The sequence below is a fragment of the Pristiophorus japonicus genome, chromosome 2, assembly GCF_044704955.1.
Source record: "Pristiophorus japonicus isolate sPriJap1 chromosome 2, sPriJap1.hap1, whole genome shotgun sequence".
In the NCBI taxonomy this organism is placed as follows: domain Eukaryota; kingdom Metazoa; phylum Chordata; class Chondrichthyes; family Pristiophoridae; genus Pristiophorus; species Pristiophorus japonicus.
This window is the reverse complement of record NC_091978.1, coordinates 212756089-212777940: the sequence shown is the minus strand read 5'-3', so window position 1 is coordinate 212777940 and position 21852 is coordinate 212756089. Positions and strand designations below refer to the sequence as shown.

The 21852-nt window shown below is 49.0% G+C and overlaps 1 protein-coding gene across 1 annotated transcript in view; it reads left to right on the top strand.

Moving 5' to 3' along the window:
* The window catches only part of cc2d2a (coiled-coil and C2 domain containing 2A), a 221278-nt gene that overhangs the window by 19613 nt on the left and 179813 nt on the right, over positions 1-21852 (top strand). The window contains exons 5-8 of the mRNA XM_070861305.1: positions 14878-14955; positions 16206-16281; positions 18921-19012; positions 20481-20582. Of these exons, the coding sequence (XP_070717406.1) occupies positions 14878-14955; positions 16206-16281; positions 18921-19012; positions 20481-20582 (348 nt within the window). The remainder of the gene's footprint in view (positions 1-14877; positions 14956-16205; positions 16282-18920; positions 19013-20480; positions 20583-21852) is intronic.

Below are 21852 nucleotides of genomic sequence, written 5' to 3'. Positions count from 1 at the left end.
GAGGGGGCGGGAGACTGGGGGCAGAGGGAGGGAGACTGGGGTCAGAGGGAGAGAGAGGGAGACTGGGGTCAGAGGGAGAGAGAGAGAGGGAGACTGGGGTCAGAGGGAGAGAGAGGGAGACTGGGGGCAGAGGGAGAGAGAGGGAGACTGGGGCCAGAGAGAGAGAGAGAGAGAGAGAGAGAGAGGGAGACTGGGGGCAGAGAGAGGGAGACTGGGGGCAGAGAGAGGGAGACTGGGGGCAGAGAGAGGGAGACTGGGGGCAGAGAGAGGGAGACTGGGGGCAGAGAGAGGGAGACTGGGGGCAGAGAGAGTGAGAGAGGGAGACTGGGGGCAGAGAGAGAGAGAGAGTGAGACTGGGGGCAGAGAGAGAGAGAGAGTGAGACTGGGGGCAGAGAGAGAGAGAGAGTGAGACTGGGGGCAGAGAGAGAGTGAGACTGGGGGCAGAGAGAGAGAGGGAGACTGGGGGCAGAGGGAGAGAGGGAGACTGGGAGCAGAGAGAGAGAGGGAGAGGGAGAAAGGGGGCAGAGAGAGAGAGAGAGACTGGGGGCAGAGACTGGGGGCAGAGAGAGAGAGAGAGAGGGAGACTGGGGGACCTGGGGGCAGAGAGAGAGAGAGAGGGAGACTGGGGGCAGAGAGAGAGAGAGAGAGAGGGAGACTGGGGGCAGAGAGAGAGGGAGACTGGGGGCAGAGAGAGAGAGAGAGAGAGCGGGGAGACTGGGGGGAGAGAGAGAGAGGGTAGACTGGGGGCAGAGAGAGAGAGAGAGAGAGAGGGAGACTGGGGGCAGAGAGAGAGAGAGAGAGGGAGACGGGAGACTGGGGGCAGAGAGAGGAGGGAGACTGGGGGCAGAGAGAGAGAGAGAGAGAGAGAGAGACTGGGGGCAGAGGAGAGAGAGGGAGACTGGGGGCAGAGAGAGAGAGAGGGAGACTGGGGGCAGAGAGAGAGAGAGGGAGACTGGGGGCAGAGAGAGGGAGACTGGGGGCAGAGAGAGAGAGAGAGAGAGGGAGACTGGGGGCAGAGAGAGAGGAGACTGGGGGCAGAGAGAGAGAGGGAGAGGGAGACTGGGGGCAGAGAGAGAGAGGGAGACTGGGGGCAGAGAGAGAGAGAGAGAGACTGGGGGCAGAGAGAGAGTGAGACTGGGGGCAGAGAGAGAGAGGGAGACTGGGGCAGAGAGAGAGAGGGAGACTGGGGGCAGAGGGAGAGAGAGAGAGGGAGACTGGGGGCAGAGAGAGAGAGGGAGGGGGAGAATGGGGGCAGAGAGAGAGAGAGAGACTGGGGGCAGAGGGAGAGAGAGGGAGACTGGGGGCAGAGGGAGGGAGAGAGAGGGAGACTGGGGGCAGAGAGAGAGCGAGGGAGACTGGGGGCAGAGAGAGAGAGGGAGACTGGGGGACTGGGGGCAGAGAGAGAGAGAGAGAGAGAGAGACTGGGGGCAGAGAGAGAGAGAGAGAGAGAGAGAGAGAGAGGGAGACTGGGGGCAGAGAGAGAGAGAGGGAGACTGGGGGCAGAGAGAGAGGGGGAGACTGGGGGCAGAGGGAGGGAGAGGGAGACTGGGGGCAGAGGGAGGGAGAGAGAGACTGGGGGCAGAGGGAGGGAGAGGGAGACTGGGGGCAGGAGGGAGGGAGACTGTGGGGCAGAGGGAGGGAGACTGGGGTCAGAGGGAGAGAGAGGGAGACTGGGGTCAGAGGGAGACTGGGGTCAGAGGGAGAGAGAGGGAGACTGGGGGCAGAGGGAGAGAGAGCGAGACTGGGGCCAGAGAGAGAGAGAGGGGGACTGGGGGCAGAGAGAGGGAGACTGGGGGCAGAGAGAGTGTGAGAGAGAGAGAGAGAGAGGGAGACTGGGGGCAGAGAGAGAGAGGGAGACTGGGGGCAGAGAGAGAGGGAGACTGTGGCAGAGAGAGAGAGAGACTGGGGGCAGAGAGAGAGAGGGAGAGGGAGATTGGGGGCAGAGAGAGAGAGGGAGACTGGGGGCAGAGAGAGAGAGAGAGAGAGGGAGACTGGGGGCAGAGAGAGAGGGAGACTGGGGGCAGAGAGAGAGAGGGAGACTGGGGCAGAGAGAGAGAGGGAGACTGGGGGCAGAGGGAGAGAGAGAGAGGGAGACTGGGGCAGAGAGAGAGAGGGAGAGGGAGAATGGGGGCAGAGAGAGAGAGAGAGAGACTGGGGGCAGAGGGAGAGAGAGGGAGACTGGGGCAGAGAGAGAGAGAGGGAGACTGGGGGCAGAGAGAGAGAGAGGGAGACTGGGGGCAGAGAGAGAGAGAGGGAGACTGGGGGCAGAGGGAGGGAGAGGGAGACTGGGGGCAGAGAGAGGGAGACTGGGGGCAGAGGGAGGGAGAGGGAGACTGGGGGCAGAGGGAGGGAGAGGGAGACTGGGGGCAGAGGGAGGGAGAGAGACTGGGGGCAAGAGGGAGGGAGAGAGAGACTGGGGGCAGAGGGAGGGAGAGGGAGACTGGGGGCAGAGGGAGGGAGACTGGGGTCAGAGGGAGAGAGAGGGAGACTGGGGTCAGAGGGAGACTGGGGGCAGAGGGAGAGAGAGGGAGACTGGGGGCAGAGGGAGAGAGAGGGAGACTGGGGGCAGAGAGAGGGAGACTGGGGGCAGAGAGAGGGAGACTGGGGGCAGAGAGAGGGAGACTGGGGGCAGAGAGAGTGTGTGAGAGAGAGAGAGAGAGAGAGAGAGAGAGGGAGACTGGGGGCAGAGAGAGAGAGAGAGAGAGGGAGACTGGGGGCATAGAGAGAGAGGGAGACTGGGGGCAGAGAGAGAGAGAGAGAGAGAGAGTGAGACTGGGGGCAGAGAGAGAGAGGGAGACTGGGGCAGAGAGAGAGAGAGGGAGACTGGGGGCAGAGGGAGAGAGAGAGACGGAGACTGGGGGCAGAGAGAGAGAGGGAGAGGGAGAATGGGGGCAGAGAGAGAGAGAGAGAGACTGGGGGCAGAGGGAGAGAGAGGGAGACTGGGGGCAGAGAGAGAGAGAGAGAGGGAGACTGGGGGACTGGGGGCAGAGAGAGAGAGAGAGACTGGGGGGCAGAGAGAGAGAGAGAGAGGGAGACTGGGGGGAGAGAGAGGGAGACTGGGGGCAGAGAGAGAGAGAGGGAGACTGGGACAGAGAGAGAGTGGGAGACTGGGGGCAGAGAGAGGGAGAGGGAGACTGGGGGCAGAGAGAGAGAGAGAGAAGAGGGAGACTGGGGGCAGAGCGAGAGAGAGGGAGACTGGGGGCAGAGAGAGAGAGAGAGCGGGAGACTGGGGGGAGAGAGAGAGAGAGAGAGAGAGAGGTAGACTGGGGGCAGAGAGAGAGAGAGGGAGACTGGGGGCAGAGAGAGAGAGAGGGAGACTGGGGGCAGAGAGAGAGAGAGAGGGAGACTGGGGGCAGAGAGAGAGAGAGAGAGAGAGAGAGAGAGAGAGAGAGGGAGACTGGGGGCAGAGAGAGGGAGGGAGACTGGTGGCAGAGAGAGAGAGAGAGAGAGAGGGAGACTGGGGGCAGAGGGAGGGAGACTGGGGGCAGAGAGAGAGAGAGAGAGAGAGAGGGAGAGAGGGAGACTGGGGGCAGAGAGAGAGAGAGGGAGACTAGGGGCAGAGAGAGAGAGAGAGGGAGACTGGGGGCAGAGAGAGAGAGAGAGAGAGAGAGAGACACTGGGGCAGAGAGAGAGAGAGGGAGACTGGGGGCAGAGAGGGAGAGAGGTAGACTGGGGGCAGAGAGAGAGAGGGAGAGGGAGACTGGGGGCAGAGAGAGAGAGGGAGACTGGGGGCAGAGAGAGAGAGAGGGAGACTGGGGGCAGAGAGAGTGAGACTGGGGGCAGAGAGAGAGAGGGAGACTGGGGCAGAGAGAGAGAGGGAGACTGGGGGCAGAGAGAGAGAGAGGGAGACTGGGGGCAGAGAGAGAGAGAGAGGGGAGACTGGGGGCAGAGAGAGAGAGAGAGAGAGAGAGAGACTGGGGCAGAGAGAGAGAGAGGGAGACTGGGGGCAGAGAGGGAGAGAGGTAGACTGGGGGCAGAGAGAGAGAGAGAGGTAGACTGGGCAGAGAGAGAGAGAGAGAGACTGGGGCAGAGAGAGAGAGGGAGACTGGGGGCAGAGAGAGAGAGAGGGAGACTGGGGGCAGAGAGAGAGAGAGAGAGAGGGAGACTGGGGGCAGAGAGAGAGAGAGAGAGAGAGAGAGAGGGAGGGAGACTGGGGGCAGAGAGAGGGAGGGAGACTGGGGGCAGAGAGAGAGAGGGAGAGTGAGACTGGGGGCAGAGAGAGAGAAAGAGAGAGAGAGAGAGACTGGGGGCAGAGAGAGAGAGAGAGAGAGAGAGACTGGGGGTGGGTGGGGGGGAAGAGAGGCAGACTGGGGGTGGGGGCGGAGAGAGGGAGACTGGGGGGGGGGGGAGAGGGGGAGAGAGGGAGACTGGGTGGTGGGGGGGGAGAAGAAGAGAGGGAGACCTGGGGGGTAGGGTGAGAGGGAGACTCGTTGGCGGGGGGGCTGGGAGTGGGGGTGGGGAAGAGGGAGACTGGAGGGAGGGAGGGAGAGAGAGACTAGGGAGCAAGAGGGAGTGGGAGAGACTGGGGCACGAGGGAGAGAGAGACTGGGGAGAGAGGGAGAGAGGGGGAGAATCTAGGAGAGAGGGAGGGAGAGAGAGAGAGAGAGAGAAACTCGGGGGGCGGGGGGGGTGGGTGCGGAGAGAGACAGAGACTGAGTGGAGGAGAGAGAGAAAGAGAGACTGGGGAGAGAGAGCGAGAGGCGAGAAAGATCTGATGGGAGAGGGAGGAAGAGAGAGACTGGGGAGAGAGGGAGGCGTGAGAGAGACTGGGGAGGAGAGAGAGAGACTCGGGGGAGGGAGGGGCGAAGGGGAGGGAGAGGAGAGACCGGAGGGAGAGGAGAGACCGGGGGGAGCGGGAGTGAAGAGGGAGAGTCCTGATGGGAGAAGGAGAAAGAGACTGGGGAGAGAGAGAGAGACAGACAGGGCAGAGGGAGAGAGACTGGGGGGAGAGAGGGAGTGGGAGAGACTGGTGGTGAGCGAGAGACTGAGGGAGAGATGGATGGAGAGAGGGAGAGAGACTGGGGGAGAGGGTGAGAGAGAAAGTGTGTGGGTGAGAGAGAGAGAGAGACTGGGTGGGGAGAGAGAGAGGAAGACTGGGTGGGGAGAGGGAGACTGGGGGGAGAGAGGGAGAAAGATTGACTGGGGAGGAAGAAAGATTGACTGGGGGAGGAGAGAGATTGAGGGGAGAGAGGGAAGGCGAGTGAAAGAGAGACTAGAGTGCGAGAGAGACTGGGGGTGGGGAGGGGACAGAAAGACGGGTGGGGGAGAGAGATTGTGGGAGGGAGAGGGAGAGAGAAACTGGGGGGTTGGGGAGAGAGTGAGTACGGGGGAGAAAGAGAGAGAGAGAGAGAGAGACTGGGGGGGCGTGGAGAGAGAGAGAGAGAGAGAGAGAGAGAGAGAGATTGGGGGGAGGAGAGAGAGGGAGAGCGTGAAAGAGAGCCTGGGGTAGAGAGGGAGAGTGAGAGAGACTGGGTGCAGGGGGGGAAGAGAGTGAACGAGTCCAGGGGGGGTGGTGGGAGAGAGAGAGAGAGAGAGAGAGAAAGACTGAGGGGGCAATGGGTGAGAAAAAGACTGGATGGAGACAGGGGAGAGAGGGAGACTGGGGGGAGGGAGGGAGGGAGACCGGTGAGAAAGGCATGGAGAGAGAGACTGGGTGGGAGGGGAAGGGAGACTGGGGGATAGAGGGACTGGGGGGGGGAGAGGGAGTGAGAGAAACTGGGGGAGAGAGGGAGGGAGAAGGAAAGAGAGTGAGAGACTGTGGGGGCAGAGAGAGAGGGAGACTGTGGGGTACAGAGAGAGAGAGACGGGGAGGCAGTGAGAGAGAGAGACTGGGTGGGGAGTCGAGAGAGTGGGTGGATAGTAGGGGAGAGGTTGACTAGGATGAGCGAGAGAACGAGATGGGGGAGATGGGGAGGGAGAGACTGGGGGAGGGAGAGAGAGAGAGAGAGACTGAGGGAGGGATGGAGAGAGACACTGGGTGAGAGAGGGAGTGGGAAGACTGGGGAGAGGGAGAGAGAGACTGGGGGGAGATAGGGAGAGAGTGAAACTGTGCGGGGAGAGGGAGGGAGAGAGACAGACTGTGGGGGGGGGGGCGGGGAGACTTGGGGTGGGGGAGGAGAGAGAGAGAGAGAGAGAGAGAGAGAGACTGGGGAGGGAGGGAGTGAGAGTGATTGGCGGGGGAGAAAGGGAAACTGGGTAGGAGAGAGAAAATGCGATGATAGAGGGAGAGATGGAGACTGGGAGGAGAGCAGGAGAGAGAAAGTGGGGAGGAAGAGAGAGACTGGGGGAGCAGAGAGACTGAGGGGCGAGAGGGAAGGAGAGTGAAAGAGAGACTAAGGTGGGAGAGAGACGGGGAAGAGAGGGAGAGAAACTAGGTGAAGAGAGGTAGAAACAGATAGACCTGATGAGAGAGAGAGAAAAGAAAGAGACACCTGATAGTGGTGAGAGAGAAGGAGGGAGACACTGGGGGGAGGGGGAAGAGAGGGAGACACTGGGGGGAGGGGGAAGAGAGGGAGACACTGGGGGGAGGGGAAGAGAGGGAGACTGGAGGGGAGGGGGAAGAGAGGGAGACTGGAGGGGAGGGGGAAACATAGAAACATAGAAAATAGGTGCAGGAGCAGGCCATTCAGCCCTTCTAGCCTGCACCGCCATTCAATGAGTTCATGGCTGAACATGAAACTTCAGTACCCCCTTCCTGCTTTCTCGCCATAACCCTTGATCCCCCGAGTAGTAAGGACTTCATCTAACTCCCTTTTGAATATATTTAGTGAATTGGCCTCAACTACTTTCTGTGGTAGAGAATTCCACAGGTTCACCACTCTCTGGGTAAAGAAGTTTCTCCTCATCTCGGTCCTAAATGGCTTACCCCTTATCCTCAGACTGTGACCCCTGGTTCTGGACTTCCCCAACATTGGGAACATTCTTCCTGCATCTAACCTGTCTAAACCCGTCAGAATTTTAAACGTTTCCATGAGGTCCCCTCTCATTCTTCTGAACTCCAGTGAATACAAGCCCAGTTGATCCAGTCTTTCTTGATAGGTCAGTCCCGCCATCCCGGGAATCAGTCTGGTGAATCTTCACTGCACTCCTTCAATAGCAAGAATGTCCTTCCTCAAGTTAGGAGACCAAAACTGTACACAATACTCCAGGTGTGGCCTCACCAAGGCCCTGTACAACTGTAGCAACACCTCCCTGCCCCTGTATTCAAATCCCCTCGCTATGAAGGCCAACATGCCATTTGCTTTCTTAACCGCCTGCTGTACCTGCATGCTAACCTTCAATGACTGATGTACCATGACACCCAGGTCTCGTTGCACCTTCCCTTTTCCTAATCTGTCACCATTCAGATAATAGTCTGTCTCTCTGTTTTTACCACCAAAGTGGATAACTTCACATTTATCCACATTATACTTCATCTGCCATGCATTTGCCCACTCACCTAACCTATCCAAGTCACTCTGCAGCCTAATAGCATCCTCCTCGCAGCTCACACTGCCACCCAACTTAGTGTCATCCGCAAATTTGGAGATACTGCATTTAATCCCCTCGTCTAAATCATTAATGTACAATGTAAACAGCTGGGGCCCCAGCACAGAACCTTGCGGCACCCCACTAGTCACTGCCTGCCATTCTGAAAAGTACCCGTTTACTCCTACTCTTTGCTTCCTGTCTGACAACCAGTTCTCAATCCACGTCAGCACACTACCCCCAATCCCATGTGCTTTAACTTTGCACATTAATCTCTTGTGTGGGACCTTGTCGAAAGCCTTCTGAAAGTCCAAATATACCACATCAACTGGTTCTCCTTTGTCCACTTTACTGGAAACATCCTCAAAAAATTCCAGAAGATTTGTCTCCCCACTAGTCACTGTTTGCCAACCGGAAAATGATGCATTTATTCTGACTCTCTGTTTTCTGTTAGTTAGCCAATCCTCTATCCATGTTAATATATTACCCCCCAACCCTGTGAACTTTTATCGTGAAGTAACCTTTTATGTGGCACCTTATCGAATGCCCTCTGGAAATCCAAATACATCACATCCACTGGTTCCCCCTTGTCCACCCTGCTCGCTACATCCTCAAAGAACTCCAGAAAATTTGTCAATTTGGGAGGGAGAGAGAGAGGGATTTCAGAGAGAGACTGGGGGATAGACTATGAGGAGGGGAAGAGACTGAGGGGAGCGAGAGAGAGAGACTAGGGGGAGGGAGAGACTAGGGGGAGAGAGAGAGACTGGGAGGAGGGAGAGACTGGGAGGAGGGAGAGAGAGACGAGGGGGAGGGTGATTGAGGGAGACTGGGAGGGGAGAGAGCGAGACTGGGGGGAGGAAGGAGAGAGAGAGAGAGAGACTGGGGGGAGGGAGAGGGTGAGGGAGAGTCGATCGGAGAGGAGAGGAAACTCTTGGAAGATGGATCACGTCCTTCCAACCCCATCCCCTTTACACCCATACCCGATTTTTCGGAAAGCTCAGTGCGTGTGTGACAAGGGACATCACTGGACAAAATAAGGAATCAATCGGAGGTGTGAAAAGGATAATATTGCAGGAAACTGTTAGTTTTCTTGCCATTTATTGTACTGGAAGAGATAGAGTTAAATGATGCATTGAAATCTAGCTAATGTTTCTGGTTTAATTTTATTTCTCTTAATCTGACGACTGAATCAACTTGATTCCTAGTTTACGGCCTTCGTCTTCTGGTCTGTCGATGTGATATTTTCCATTATATCAGGTGTGCATGATGATATCCCATACTGTTTGTGTGTGTACCTCATCAGTAAAAGGGCTATCCCAAATTAGTTTACACGTAAACTCATGTTTTGATCTATCAGGACAGGTAATCTTCTATCTGCAATTTTTGTATTCGGTGCAAGAAAGAAGGTATCCGATTGCATATAAATTTTAATTATGATGTGGCTTTGCTAAAGATCTTCAGTCCCAGACATTCACCATATGTTTACATTGCAATTGGCAATCTATTTTTTTTGATTCAGTCAGAAACTTGCACAGTTTTGTATATTATGTTATTTTCTCTGCATCCCTTCTCACATCCCATCTGTTCAGTATCACTATCACAAGTAGACAGACTGTTTTGATTCCAGCTGAGATTAAGCATACAGGCTAAGATCCTCCACAAATTCTGATAATAAAACTTCTCCTAATTGAAATCAAAACAATATTTGTGGACCGGAAAAGGTGTACTAGAAATAGAAGTGCACTAATAAGATAATATATAATTGTAGAGGGATGCTCCTGGTTTGGGGGTAGGGCAGTAGGCAGGGCAAATATGCAGAATCCAGTACCCAAGTTATTTTCACTACATTAATCAAAATGATCCCAGGATTCCTCCTAAAGCACCTGGACTGAAACAGAACACTGTCCTTTAAAGTGCACCACACCACTAAAATAACACAGGAGATGGAACAAAAGACGCTTTTTTTGTTTAAAAACTGCTTTTTCGCAAAGAATCCAAGTCTGTTTTTCCAGTGTTTCTCCAGAGACACTAACTTGAACCATACTACAATTTCTGACCCTGGAAATTCTGATCTTGTTGGAGCACTGCTTGTGATCTTTCCTTTGAGGCTGCAGATTTATTGGTAAATATTTTCTGGTCAAGTGGAATATTTCTGCGACTGTTAATGTTTTGTTACATTAAAAAGAGCTCTGCTTCTGCTTGACAGTAAATCCTTCTTGTTTTTCATTTTTGGAATCCCACAGTGTAGTCCAGTGCTCTGCATAAAAAAGGATTCACCAGATGGAATTTTTTGAAGCTCTTTTTGGTTCGGCAGAATTAAATAAAATTGTTGTAAGTCAATTCTGTATTAATAACCTCTGGCTCTTGGGAGTGACTGCTGGACAAACCAAAAAATTCTGCTTTGCTTGTTTTTGTGGGAAAATTTGTTGAAGTTTATTGCTTTGTATTAAAGCCGTGGTTTCGTATGTACTGCTCATTAAGTGAATTGGTTTTAAAACTATCACATAACCTACCCTATTTGATAGCATGATCTGCTTGTAGTGTTCAGGTATTTAAAAAAAAATAACCATTAAAGTAAACAATAAACTCACAAATTAAATGTTATTGTAGGCTACCACATTGCATATCACATTACTGTCACTTAGAGATTTGTTTTGACCATTTTTCACATGATTTGTAAAAAAGAGTTGCTTTTTAAATATTTTTTCAATAGTAGTGCATTCATGCAAGTTTTTTAAAGGCACTGAGACAATAGGCAGTTAATATGTAATATAATTTTTATCTCCAAAAACTGTAAACACTAAGCATTTAAGTAGCTTGTCTCAGTAATCGATAAACACCTCATAGCTATTGTGGGGATATCACTGGTCCTGGTGCTAGTTGGGGGTATCTGATGACCCTTTGTTGGCTGTGACCTGAGGGGGATTTTTTTTTAAAACAGTGACTGAGAGACAGGCAGTGAATGTCCAGCTAAGGCTACAAGAACAGTTGGGTTTCTTAAACAGAATGCTGTGACGGGAAGATTTTGCCTCCAAGTTTAGGAGCATCTGCACATTTGGAGACACTAGCCCTACATCCAAATTATTGGTGTATATAGTGAACTGAAGCAGTACCAGAATAGAATCCTGCAGAGCACCACTATCCACCTCCAACCATTCTGAGAAGCTGCCCTTAACTCCTAGGGTGGAATTTAAACATGTGTGAGCTTTTGTGGGTTTGGGTTTGGATGGGAGGGTTGAATCCCGGAAAAATTAGAGCGCATTGGGAAGTTGGCTCCAATCCGCTGACCTCCGCATTTAACTGCAGCGTGTTGGGCTATGTACAAGCAACCCCCTCGGCAGAGGCGGTTTGTCAATTTCATTATGTCAATCATTCAATTACTGCAATGTTAACGCAGGTTTATAAGTTTAGCTTTGGCCCCACGTATTTCCAGGGCTTCCTGGAACTCACCAGTGAAAGAAAAGTGAGAAGATAGCAGCAATTGAGGGGGGGGGGGGGGGGGGGGTTGAAGCTATGACTGGGAAATCTGCCAATAAGTACTGAGTACTCACAGCTGCTTTCCTACCTGTTTGTGTGAAAGGGTTTGTTCACAGTACTTGTGTTGTGAGGTTATTTTACACACTTTGAAGGTGTTGTCTACACTTTGGAGGTGTGGAGGTCTGATCTATTATATAGAGCATTGGTGGTACTAGCATTGTTACTTTGGACCTTGGAGGACCAAGATGACTACTAGCAGCAGAATGACTTGCACCAGCAACAGGCTCCTACTCACAGACTGCAGCTCCATAGGAGGGACGTGATCAGCTCACAGTAGGCCATACCCGGCACACGATCTACAGGCAGAGGATGAGTTTTCTCGACATGTCGGAACACCTGTGTCTCAGGAGGCACAGGTGTTCGTCAGGTGATAGCAGACATTTACAGCCTTCTGGAACAAGATTGGCTGCCAACTGGACCTGGTGCCTCACTCCACTAGTGTCTGTCAAAGTCACCACTGCTCTCAACTTTTTTGCCTCTGAAACCTTCCAGGGCTCATCCGGAGACATTTGCAGGATCTCACAGTTGACGGTGCACAAATGCATAAGATAGGTGACTGCTTTTTTGCCAGGGCTGGCAATTATGTCAAATTCAGCTACAATGACGCCAGTCAGAATGAGCGGATTCTCAGGTTTGTGGCTGTGGCTGGTATCCCACAGGTGCAGGGTGTCCTTAACTGCACACATGTGACAATTAAGGCACCTAGAGATCACCCAGTTCATCAGCTGCAAGGGCTTCCACTCTGTCAATGGATAGCGTGCGTTCAACCACAACAAGATCTTTATGCAGGTGTGGGCAAGATTCCTGGGCAACTGCCATGATGCTTTTGTCCTGCGGCAGTCTTTGCAACAACGCAGCCTCCCCCCCCCCCTCCCATGCCACGAACACAAAGCAGTCCTGCCAACAACCAAGCCTCCCTTTTGCTTGGTGTTAATTCATATCTTCTCTTTTATTATCTCACAACTGAAAACGCCACTTGGCAGCCATCAACCAAGAATGGGCCAGATGTCAAAGTTGTGCAAAACCATCATATTTATGTGGCTCACAAATAAAATAGAAACTTAATATTCTAACAATGTTCATACGCTGTGCGACTACAAATCTTTACTCTTCCTTTTCCTACCTCTTCTATGAGGTACAACCACTGTGGCTTCAACAGAATTTGAAATTGGCTGCTCAGATTGCTCTCCTGACCACTGAGAGACCCTTGGCTAATGTCCTCTGGGTTTTGGGCTCTGTGAGGGGCCCGCCAAAGACTGCTCCACCTGCACCTGTACAGGGGCAGACTCAGACATCGGATATGAGGCAGCATGTGGAGTACTGACTGGGGGTGGGGGGGTTGCAACTGGTGATCAGTGGTAGCACTCTGAGCGGAATCTTCACTTCCATATCCTCTTTTACCATCATCACTCTCAGCTCAGCTGCACTACCCCGCTTGCAATGAGCTGGAGAGCACTTTGTTGCAGATCAGTGGGGTGCTGAATGGCCAAAGCTAGGGTATCAGTCCTCCAAGTAAAGCTACCATTCATAGTGTGCGAGCCATTGGTGAGTGCCTGCATGCACTCATGTGACTGCCACGTTTGATGCTCCAAGCTGGTGGCCACTCTTTCCATGAACGAAGAAATCATCATAAAAGCCTGCAAAGTCATGCTACTCATGCTTGAGACAGGCTCCTCCGGTCTCTGCAAGTGTGTACAGTGCAGCTGGAACGCCTGCCAGTTCATTGCACATTCTCTGCTACTGCTCCAGAAGGATCCTGTTTGTCGAAGGCCCCCAAGGTTCAGCATCTGCATCCAGCTGAGCAGAGCTTGGAGCATCCTGTGCCCTCCGACGCGGACTCTCCACTGCTGACCCTTTCTGCACCATCTCTTCTGGCTCACTTGTGATGTGTGATTCACCGGGTGAAAACCCAAGTATCTGCCTTTATTGGTCTGACCAAAGTGTGAGTATCTGAGCTGGTGCATGGTTTGCATGAGCCCTGTGATGGTGCACCCTCAGAGAGATTGACCTCCTCCGAGGAGTCGGCGGTGGCCAGCTGGACCACCTCCTGCGAAATGTGTGAAGACCCTGTGGGAGATAAAGGACATGAATGAGTACTGTCAAGATAAGAAAATTTGACATCATTATGCACATGATCATATTTCACTCGCTGTCGACATCAAGTCAACATGACAGAGTGTTGTATGCCATGTGACTGTTTGATATTTAATTCTCGCCAGGTAGCTGGGAGGCCCCATCTCCCCATCCATGATGGACAGGCACGTCGAGACTTCACTGATTTCCAGTGCCGCCTCCTTGCATGTTAGTTGCGAAATCTGTGGAGGGCCACCTCCGGTTCTCTGCTTCTCCTTGATGTTCTGTGCTCTCTTCTGTTCTGCAACAAGAGAAAGAAGATACCCATGAGTGAGAGTAATGGGATATGTTCACCCAATGGATGGAGAGCATTTGTTGAGGGAGAGGCAAGACATTGCACAAGGGTGAGTATCAGTAGTGGATAGATAGATGGGGATGTGAGGCAGTGCATAGACAGAGAGGGAAGGGAGTACCTGCATGGTCAGTTGAAATGAGGGAGTGCTGTGATGGAGTAGGCTTGAGAAGGCAGAGTGAGGAGGCTGGGGTGATGCACACATCAGGATGTAGGTGTTGGGGCTGTCACACTGTATATCACACTGTTTCTCTGCACTATGATGAGTTTACCAGGGGCCTCACATTTGGCTGGGCCTCTGAGCATGGATTAATCCATCTGTGCTGTCACCTCTCGTCAGGTTTGTCAATCTACCTTTCTGAAATCCATGTTGACTGCTACTTATTTTCTCTTCATCCAGATATTTAGTAAGTTGATGTTTAATTAAAGATTGATTTTTTTTTTCCTGTCACAGATCTGAAGTTAACTCGAATTAGTTCTGTCTCCCTTTTGTAAATCGGTGCTGCATTGACCACTCTCAATAAAACTCTTAATCTTAATTTCTAGAGCTCCTACTATTTTTTAAACTTTTTTTTTCAGGATCCTTGGATGTAACCTGTCAGGTCCTGGCACTCTGTCCTCCTTTAGCTTTACTATCATAATACTTCCCTTTAATTTATTATAATAGCTTTCATCTTGTTTTGAACAAATTCAGGATTTACCCCCTTTCCAATATCCTTCCCTTGAGGAAATGTTGACATGAAGTACTCGTTAACTATCCCAGCCAATTTCTGTTTATCCTCTGCCATCTCATTATCATCTTCTCTCGTGGCTTCCACTTCAAATTGAAAAATTGTATTCTACACCTATCAGTAAAAAGACAATGTTCTTTCTAATGGGTGGGCGGGGTGGGTGGGGGGTGCGGGGGAAGGAGGGATACTGTCCTCCTACTCACTCCTTGCTTTCCTTACCTCTCTCTTAACCTCTCCTTATTTTCTTGTATCCTCCTACTTTCATCATACCTGTCGGTCCCCATGCGCTCTTCTTCAATTTTAGTTTGTTTCTAATCTTTCCATTTATTAATAGCACCCTGGAACTTAAAGTAGTCTTTTTTTTCATATTCTGTATATTTTCCATTTCCGTTTTAAAAAATATTATTGGTCTACAGTTCTGTGTATCATTTTATCTCACTTCAGCTATCTCACTCATCATTCTAAAATCTGCCCTATTCCAATTTGGTGCCCTTGTTTTTGTACTAACTTGGAATGAATACTGAGCAAGTTCTATAATGGGCAGGCGATCCACTCCACCAGATTACCCCCCATGCGGTGAATACAAACATTTTCCCCCATATGTTCTCCTTAAGCTCATTCCAAATGTTTTTATTGCTACAGGTATTAGATTGTGGCTACCTTGGCTTTCTCCAGTTACTGGCAAGAACTATATTTGCATTGTGGTTTTTTTTGCAGGAAATTCAGAATGAGGATGAACAGGTAGAGAACCTCAAAAGGATCATGAAATCCCAAAGACAAAGAAGAAAAAAGCCCGTATGTTTTTCCATATATCAGTGTTAGTGTTGATTTATCTTTATACCATATACATTTATAGATCATTTTATGCCTACCTGTTGCTGTTTTTGATGTAAGCAAACATGCTAAATAAATAATCTGGAATTTCTGCTGAAATTCTAATAGGAGACCAGGAGAATCGCATCGAAAATATCTATTTACTTACTTATTAACCTTTTCATCCATTCTGAGGCAACTGTTTCTCGTAATGGCTGGATGTGGTTGGTACAAGACCACAAATATTACTCAATCCTAGTTGCACTAAGGAGTTGGTCCTGGGCCTCTCTGAACTGCTGTAGTCCTGGTGTTGGGTGGAGAATTTCAGTATGTTAAGCCAGTGACGATGAAACAATTGAGATATATGTCCATATCAGAATATGTGATTTTGAGCTGACTAGGTTCTCACAACATTGCTGCTCCTGTCCTTAATGACCGAGATTGTTAAATGGGGAAGATGCCATTGGAGTAAACTTGGTGGGTTGCTGCAGTGCATTCTTTACTCAATACATATGGTGCCCACTGTGTGTTGGTGGTGGAGAGGATGAATATTGAGACTTGCTCATTAACCCAAACTTGAAACTAAACCATCATGGTCATTTATGGTGTAGGAAAGCCCCTTATCTAACTTGGTATTGTTTTAAAATGTATTTATTTTGCCTTTAAACTTGCCCACTTAACTTTTTATTAGTCCTCCATTCTAAAAACAATTCCTTGGTGCTTGTACAAGCCTGGCTCCATTTTTTAACCAGGTTATCTTTCCTCCTGTTCTCCATGTTGTGCACTAGTTGCAGCAGATGTCAGGAGAGAGACTTGTTTCCAGATCTTTTGCTTGTTACATGCACTCGGTGCCCAACAGCAGCTTAGTGAGTGGTGATTGTTTTCCCCCATATCTTAGTGGAAAGTGTCTTTATATCAATATGGCAAGGGCCGAAGATTCAGCAGATTGGATGGGAAAGTTTCATTATTTTTCCTCACAAAAGACATTGTCTTACAGTTTAGTACTAATGATTAAAAAATATCAACTATATTACAGCAACATAATATCAACATTAATGTGAGATCTTCAAGCAGGTGGAGCCAGTAATTCCCCATGAATGTGTATTTTTGATGTGCTTTTTTCACCTATTTCCATTTCTAACCTCAACATTTTTTTTGTATTTTAATGGGTTTTCTTCAATCTGGGAAATATTTGTGGTCATTCTTGCATTGATTCATTTTCTTGTTCATAGCTCATTGATGATGTTGATGATTTACATCCTGAAGAATCCATACTGGACGTGAATGTAATTACTCATCGACAAAGAAGTAAGCTGTTCTGAACAAAAAATGACTAATTGCTGCTTTCTTCTGTTTTACCTTCTTGACTTTGACAATCACTAGTTTGACTAAAATATTCTAATAAATTGATAATAGTTTTGACACTGGAATAATATACAATGTTTCACTGCTATAATCTATTCCTTTACGAAATGATTAATTGCTCAGGCTAGACTATTCATGTATATGTGTGTGCGACTGGATGTCGATGCTGCACATACATATAAAATGAAAAGTTTCATTTAAACATCTTAGTATATTGTGCGTTCTGTATTAAATTAGCTAAGATGGGCAATGTGGGGTGCAAGTGCGGGCAGGAGGGGATGGGGAGAGCGATTGCGGATGGGGAGTGCGGGGGAGATTGTGAGTGCGGCAGGGAGTGGGGGGGGGGCGGGTTGAAGAAAGAGCGTGAGTGTGGGGGGGGGGGGGATGGGACAATGAGAGTGCGGGGCGGGGGGGGTGGTAGGAAAGGGAGAGTGTGAGGTGGAGAGTGTGAGGGGAGGGGGAGAAGGAGAGTGGGAGGGGGAGAAAGAGAGTGTGAGGGGAGGGGAGAAAGAGATTGTGAGGGGGAGGGGGAGAAAGAGGTTGTGGAGGGGGAGAAAGAGATTGTGGAGGGGGAGAAAGGGAGTGTGAAGGGGGAGGGGGAGAAAGGGAGTGTGAAGGGGGAGGGGGAGAAAGGGAGTGTGAAGGGGGAGGGGGATAAAGGGAGTGTGAAGGGGGAGGGGGAGAAAGGGAGTGTGAAGGGGGAGGGGGAGAAGGGGAGGGGGAGAAAGGGAGTGTGAGGGGAGGGGGAGAAAGGGAGTGTGAAGGGGGAGGGGGAGAAAGGGAGTGTGAAGGGGGAGGGGGAGAAAGGGAGTGAGGAGGGGGAGAAAGGGAGTGGGGAGGGGGAGAAAGGGAGTGTGAAGGGGGAGGGGGAGAAAGGGAGTGTGAAGGGGGAGGGGGAGAAAGGGAGTGTGAAGGGGGAGGGGGAGAAAGGGAGTGTGAAGGGGGAGGGGGAGAAAGGGAGTGTGAAGGGGGAGAAAGGGAGTGTGAAGGGGGAGGGGGAGAAGGGGAGGGGGAGAAAGGGAGTGTGAAGGGGGAGGGGGAGAAAGGGAGTGTGAAGGGGGAGGGGGAGAAAGGGAGTGTGAAGGGGGAGGGGGAGAAAGGGAGTGAGGAGGGGGAGAAAGGGAGTGGGGAGGGGGAGAAAGGGAGTGTGAAGGGGGAGGGGGAGAAAGGGAGTGTGAAGGGGGAGGGGGAGGAAGGGAGTGTGAAGGGGGAGGGGGAGGAAGGGAGTGTGAAGGGGGAGGGGGAGGAAGGGAGTGTGAAGGGGGAGGGGGAGGAAGGGAGTGTGAAGGGGGAGGGGGAGGAAGGGAGTGTGAAGGGGGAGGGGGAGAAAGGGAGTGTGAAGGGGGAGGGGGAGGAAGGGAGTGTGAAGGGGGAGGGGGAGGAAGGAAGTGTGAAGGGGGAGGGGGAGAAAGGGAGTGTGAAGGGGGAGGGGGAGAAAGGGAGTGGGGAGGGGGAGAAAGGGAGTGTGAAGGGGGAGGGGGAGAAAGGGAGTGTGAAGGGGGAGGGGGTGAAAGGGCGGTGGCGGGAGGGGGAGAGAAAGGGAGAAAGTGTGGGAGGAGGGGGGGTTGAAAGGGAGAAAGAGTGTGAGTGGAGGATGGTTGGAGAGTGAGTGTGAGTGGGGGGGGGGAGAGAGAGTGTGTGAGGGTGGGGGAGAAACTGTGAAGGGGGTGGCAGGGAGAAGAGAGTGGGGAGGGGTGGGGGGGTGGGGAGTGAGTTTGCGGAGCGGGGGGGTGGGCGGAGAGAGTGAGAGCGGAAAGGGGGTGAAAACAGTGTGCGAGTGCGGAGGGGTTGGAGAATGAGTGTAGCGGGCTGAGGGGGGGGTGCTCTCTCGTGTGCTTTTTCTGGCTGTAAAGTGCTTTGGGATATTTTGAGGTCTTGAAAAGCGCTTTATAAATGCAAGTTATTTTACTGTGTACAGAACTGATAGAATGAGGGTTGTATTATAACTCATTCAAATTTATGGCAGAGAAACAGCTGAATTATTATTTCCTGAAGCAACAACCCAGTGTTAATCCAGGAAAATTTTACATTTATTTGGCTGGTTAAAAGGAAAAGTCACAAGCCAAAGTAACTTGTCGACATTTTTAATGAATATTCCTGGATAAGATGAGGTAATGGTCATAAATCTGGAGCCCCCAATAAAAAGACTGGCCTACTGAGGTAACGGTAATTTTTCCCAGACAGCTGGTGCTCCAGTAAACAGGGGTGTATACCACTTCAAATGGTTCTCTGCTGCCATGGAGTGTTCCATGGTCACCGAGAGAGGCACTGCAAACAAAACAACTTTTAATGCTATCTTTCCGTTTGATCTTTTTCGTAATTTGCTCAAGGATTCTGTGTTTTTCTTAAAAGCAGCCATAAAATAAGTCATTATTTTAATTTGAGTAATATTTATCTAGAGAATTCATTTTTAGTAGGGGATTTGAATAGGCTTTACCAAATTCTGTTGGCTTCATCCTTTTTGTGGGGTGGGTTGTGCAATCATTTTGTGTTGAAGAGGGATGAGTCCAAACTTTTCTTTCAGCACAATGCATTTATATTTCTCTTCCTCTTAATAACTGTTGTTGATTATCTCCTCTCAGCTCTTCCTCCTCATCCTGTGTCCACCCCAAGAACAAGTTTTGCTGAATACTCCATGCGAGAGAAAATGAGGGAGAAGTTGAAAGCGGCAAAGGTACGTGTTGTTTACAAAGCATGGGTTCTTTTAAGTTTTCATCAAGGTTAATATTTTATTTGCTGGTAAAATGTTACTTTTAAGTGCTGCAGTTTTGTTTTTAAAATCTTTATCCTTTTTTAAAATTTCTATTTGGTAAGTACAAAATAGAGTGCAGTTAATATTGATGAATGCATACGGCTGAGTCGTGCTGTATTTTTGTATTTGTTAGATCCTTAAACTTTGGTTTTGGTCATAGGTAGCACTTTATAATAATGCACAATGAATAATTTGCATCCTGGTAACCCACCGCTTTAAAAAAACAATAGTGTAGTACTGGGCCCTTGAATCTCTAAACTATGATCACCTTTCAGAGAATGCAGCACATACCGTAAAAGTTGAAATAGACAGCTCATAAAGAACAGTGACTAGAAGGAGTTAAGACAACAATTCAGTATTTGGGTTCTGTTGATCATGAAACACTCATGGTTCACTCTTATGCTTTGACATCAGAACCACTCAATTGAATTACTGCATGTCACTCACCGCCAGCTGTCCTGGTAGTCTGTTTTATATTATCTAAATATGTTCTACATTGTGTTATTTAATTTTAAAGTTTACCTAGAAAAAGCAACATTTAAGAGCCGTTGTTTGCTTCATTATCGTGGGTGCATTTGGTGAACTGTGGGGAAAATGCAAATTGGAAATTAATCAAAATAAAACTCTAGTGATTTTATTTACCCCCAAATGTATATTTCCGACAGGAGAGGAATGAAGTGTATTGTTTGATACCAAAGGTTTTGATATTTGTTACTGCTCGAATAATTTTATAGCACACATTTTGGAATAGAACAACTTTTAGTTTTGCAGTTCTGTGGACAGATTTGTACAACTGATGCTCCATTTGTCTGTGCCCCACAGCAATACTTTCACTGGTTAACTACTACACCTAGATCTTTTTGTACTTTTTCCCATTTATTAACTATTTATGTCCTTACAATTCTCAATGTTATATTCTAGTTCTGACATAATGTCTTGTATGTGGATCAAATGATGCATAGCATCGAAGCAGATTGATGTGAGCTGGTTCCATTGAATTAGATTGTACTTTGTGTATTTGAGTGCACAACGAAGAATTCTTGCAAAGACCTGAGCAAATCCTATTGTCTCCTTAAATCAATTAACCTGATATTCGGTGTAAGCTGGCATTGGCAGGACAACTGCTGTACCTGGTGTGGAACTGACAGAACATGGAGTGTTTGAGTAATTAAAAGGAAAGGGTTGGCTACTGATCTTAGAGGTGAAGGCAGGTGGTTTGGTTGTGTTAGGATCAACTAATTTTATTGGAGTTGAATAATAAAGGTCGGGGAGTGTGTGTATGTATTTTTTAAAAGTTTTTTAAATTTATATTACATTTCTTTATATACACACCGAGGTGCATTTTATGCCTTGTCAAATTACTATTTCCATTTTTAAACACATTGTTTAGACTAAAGCACAGAGTGCTATCCAGCAAGAGGAAGTGAGTGCACCATCTCGACGTCTAACACGTCTCAGAGACCAAGAGTCAGTCACTCGATTTGACACTGAGGTGAGAAAATACTTTTAAAAGTATTAATAATTGATATTAGTATAAGCTTCATATTCATTTATTTTATTGCTTCATTTTCATAAATTTCCATTCACTTCCTATTTGATGATGTCATGTTTATTATGTTCCATTTGTTTCCATTTCTTTATGTTGTTTTTGTTTGACATTCTGAACTGAATGTTATATGTATTCGAATAAAATCTGAATTGGGATGAATTTCATAATTTAAGGAAAATTTAAATTGTAGATTGATGTGGACTGTTCTTTTAAAGAAAAAGGTCCCATTAATGGTGAGATTGTTAATGATTATTGTTGATATTGCCAATGATAAGGAAATGGCGGACAGGTTGAATAATTACTTTGCGTCAGTATTTACAGTAGAGGAAGAGGATAGCATGCCAGAGTTCCCAAGGAAACTAACATTAAATCAGGGACAGGGATTCAATAAAATTAATGTAAGTAAAATAACAGTAATCAAGACAGTAATGGCACTAAAGAGTGATAAATCCCAGGGCAGATGGTTTCCATCCAGGGTTTTAAAGGAAATAGGTGAGCACATTGCAGATGCCCTAATTATAATCTTGCAAAGTTCCCTCGATTCAGGAACCGTTCCTTTAGATTAGAAAATTGTGCCTGTCAGTCCGCTATTTAAGAATGGCAAGAGAGGGAAACCAGGGAATTGTAAATCCGTTGTCGGGAAATTACTCGAGCCTATAATTTATATATATTATAACAAGATTATATATTATAGCAAGATATGATAGGGTGACTGAACACCACAAATTTTCAGCTGATCAAAGAGAGCCAGCATGGATCGGTGAAGGGTAAATCATGTCTGACAAACCTGATTGAGTTTTTTGAAGCGGTGACTAAAGTAGTGGACAGGGGAATGTCTATAGATGTTATTTATGTGGTCTTCCAGAAAGCATTTGACAAAGTCCCTCATAAGAGATTGTAAACTAAAGTAGAAGCCCATGGAATTGAAGGCAAATTATTGCCCTGGTTAGGAAATTGGCTGGGCAGTAGGGATAATGGCTAGGTACACAAATTGACAGGATATGACTAGTGGCATCTAGCAGGGATCTGTGTTGGAGCCTCAACTATTCGCAGTATTTATTAATGACTTAGATGCTGGCATAGAAAGCCACATATCCAAATTTGCCGATGGCAGTGTAGATAAAAGCGTAACATTACAAAGGGATATCGATAGATTAAGTTAATGAACAAAGCTGTAAATGTGTAGTCATCCAGTTTGACCTAAAAAAGGATA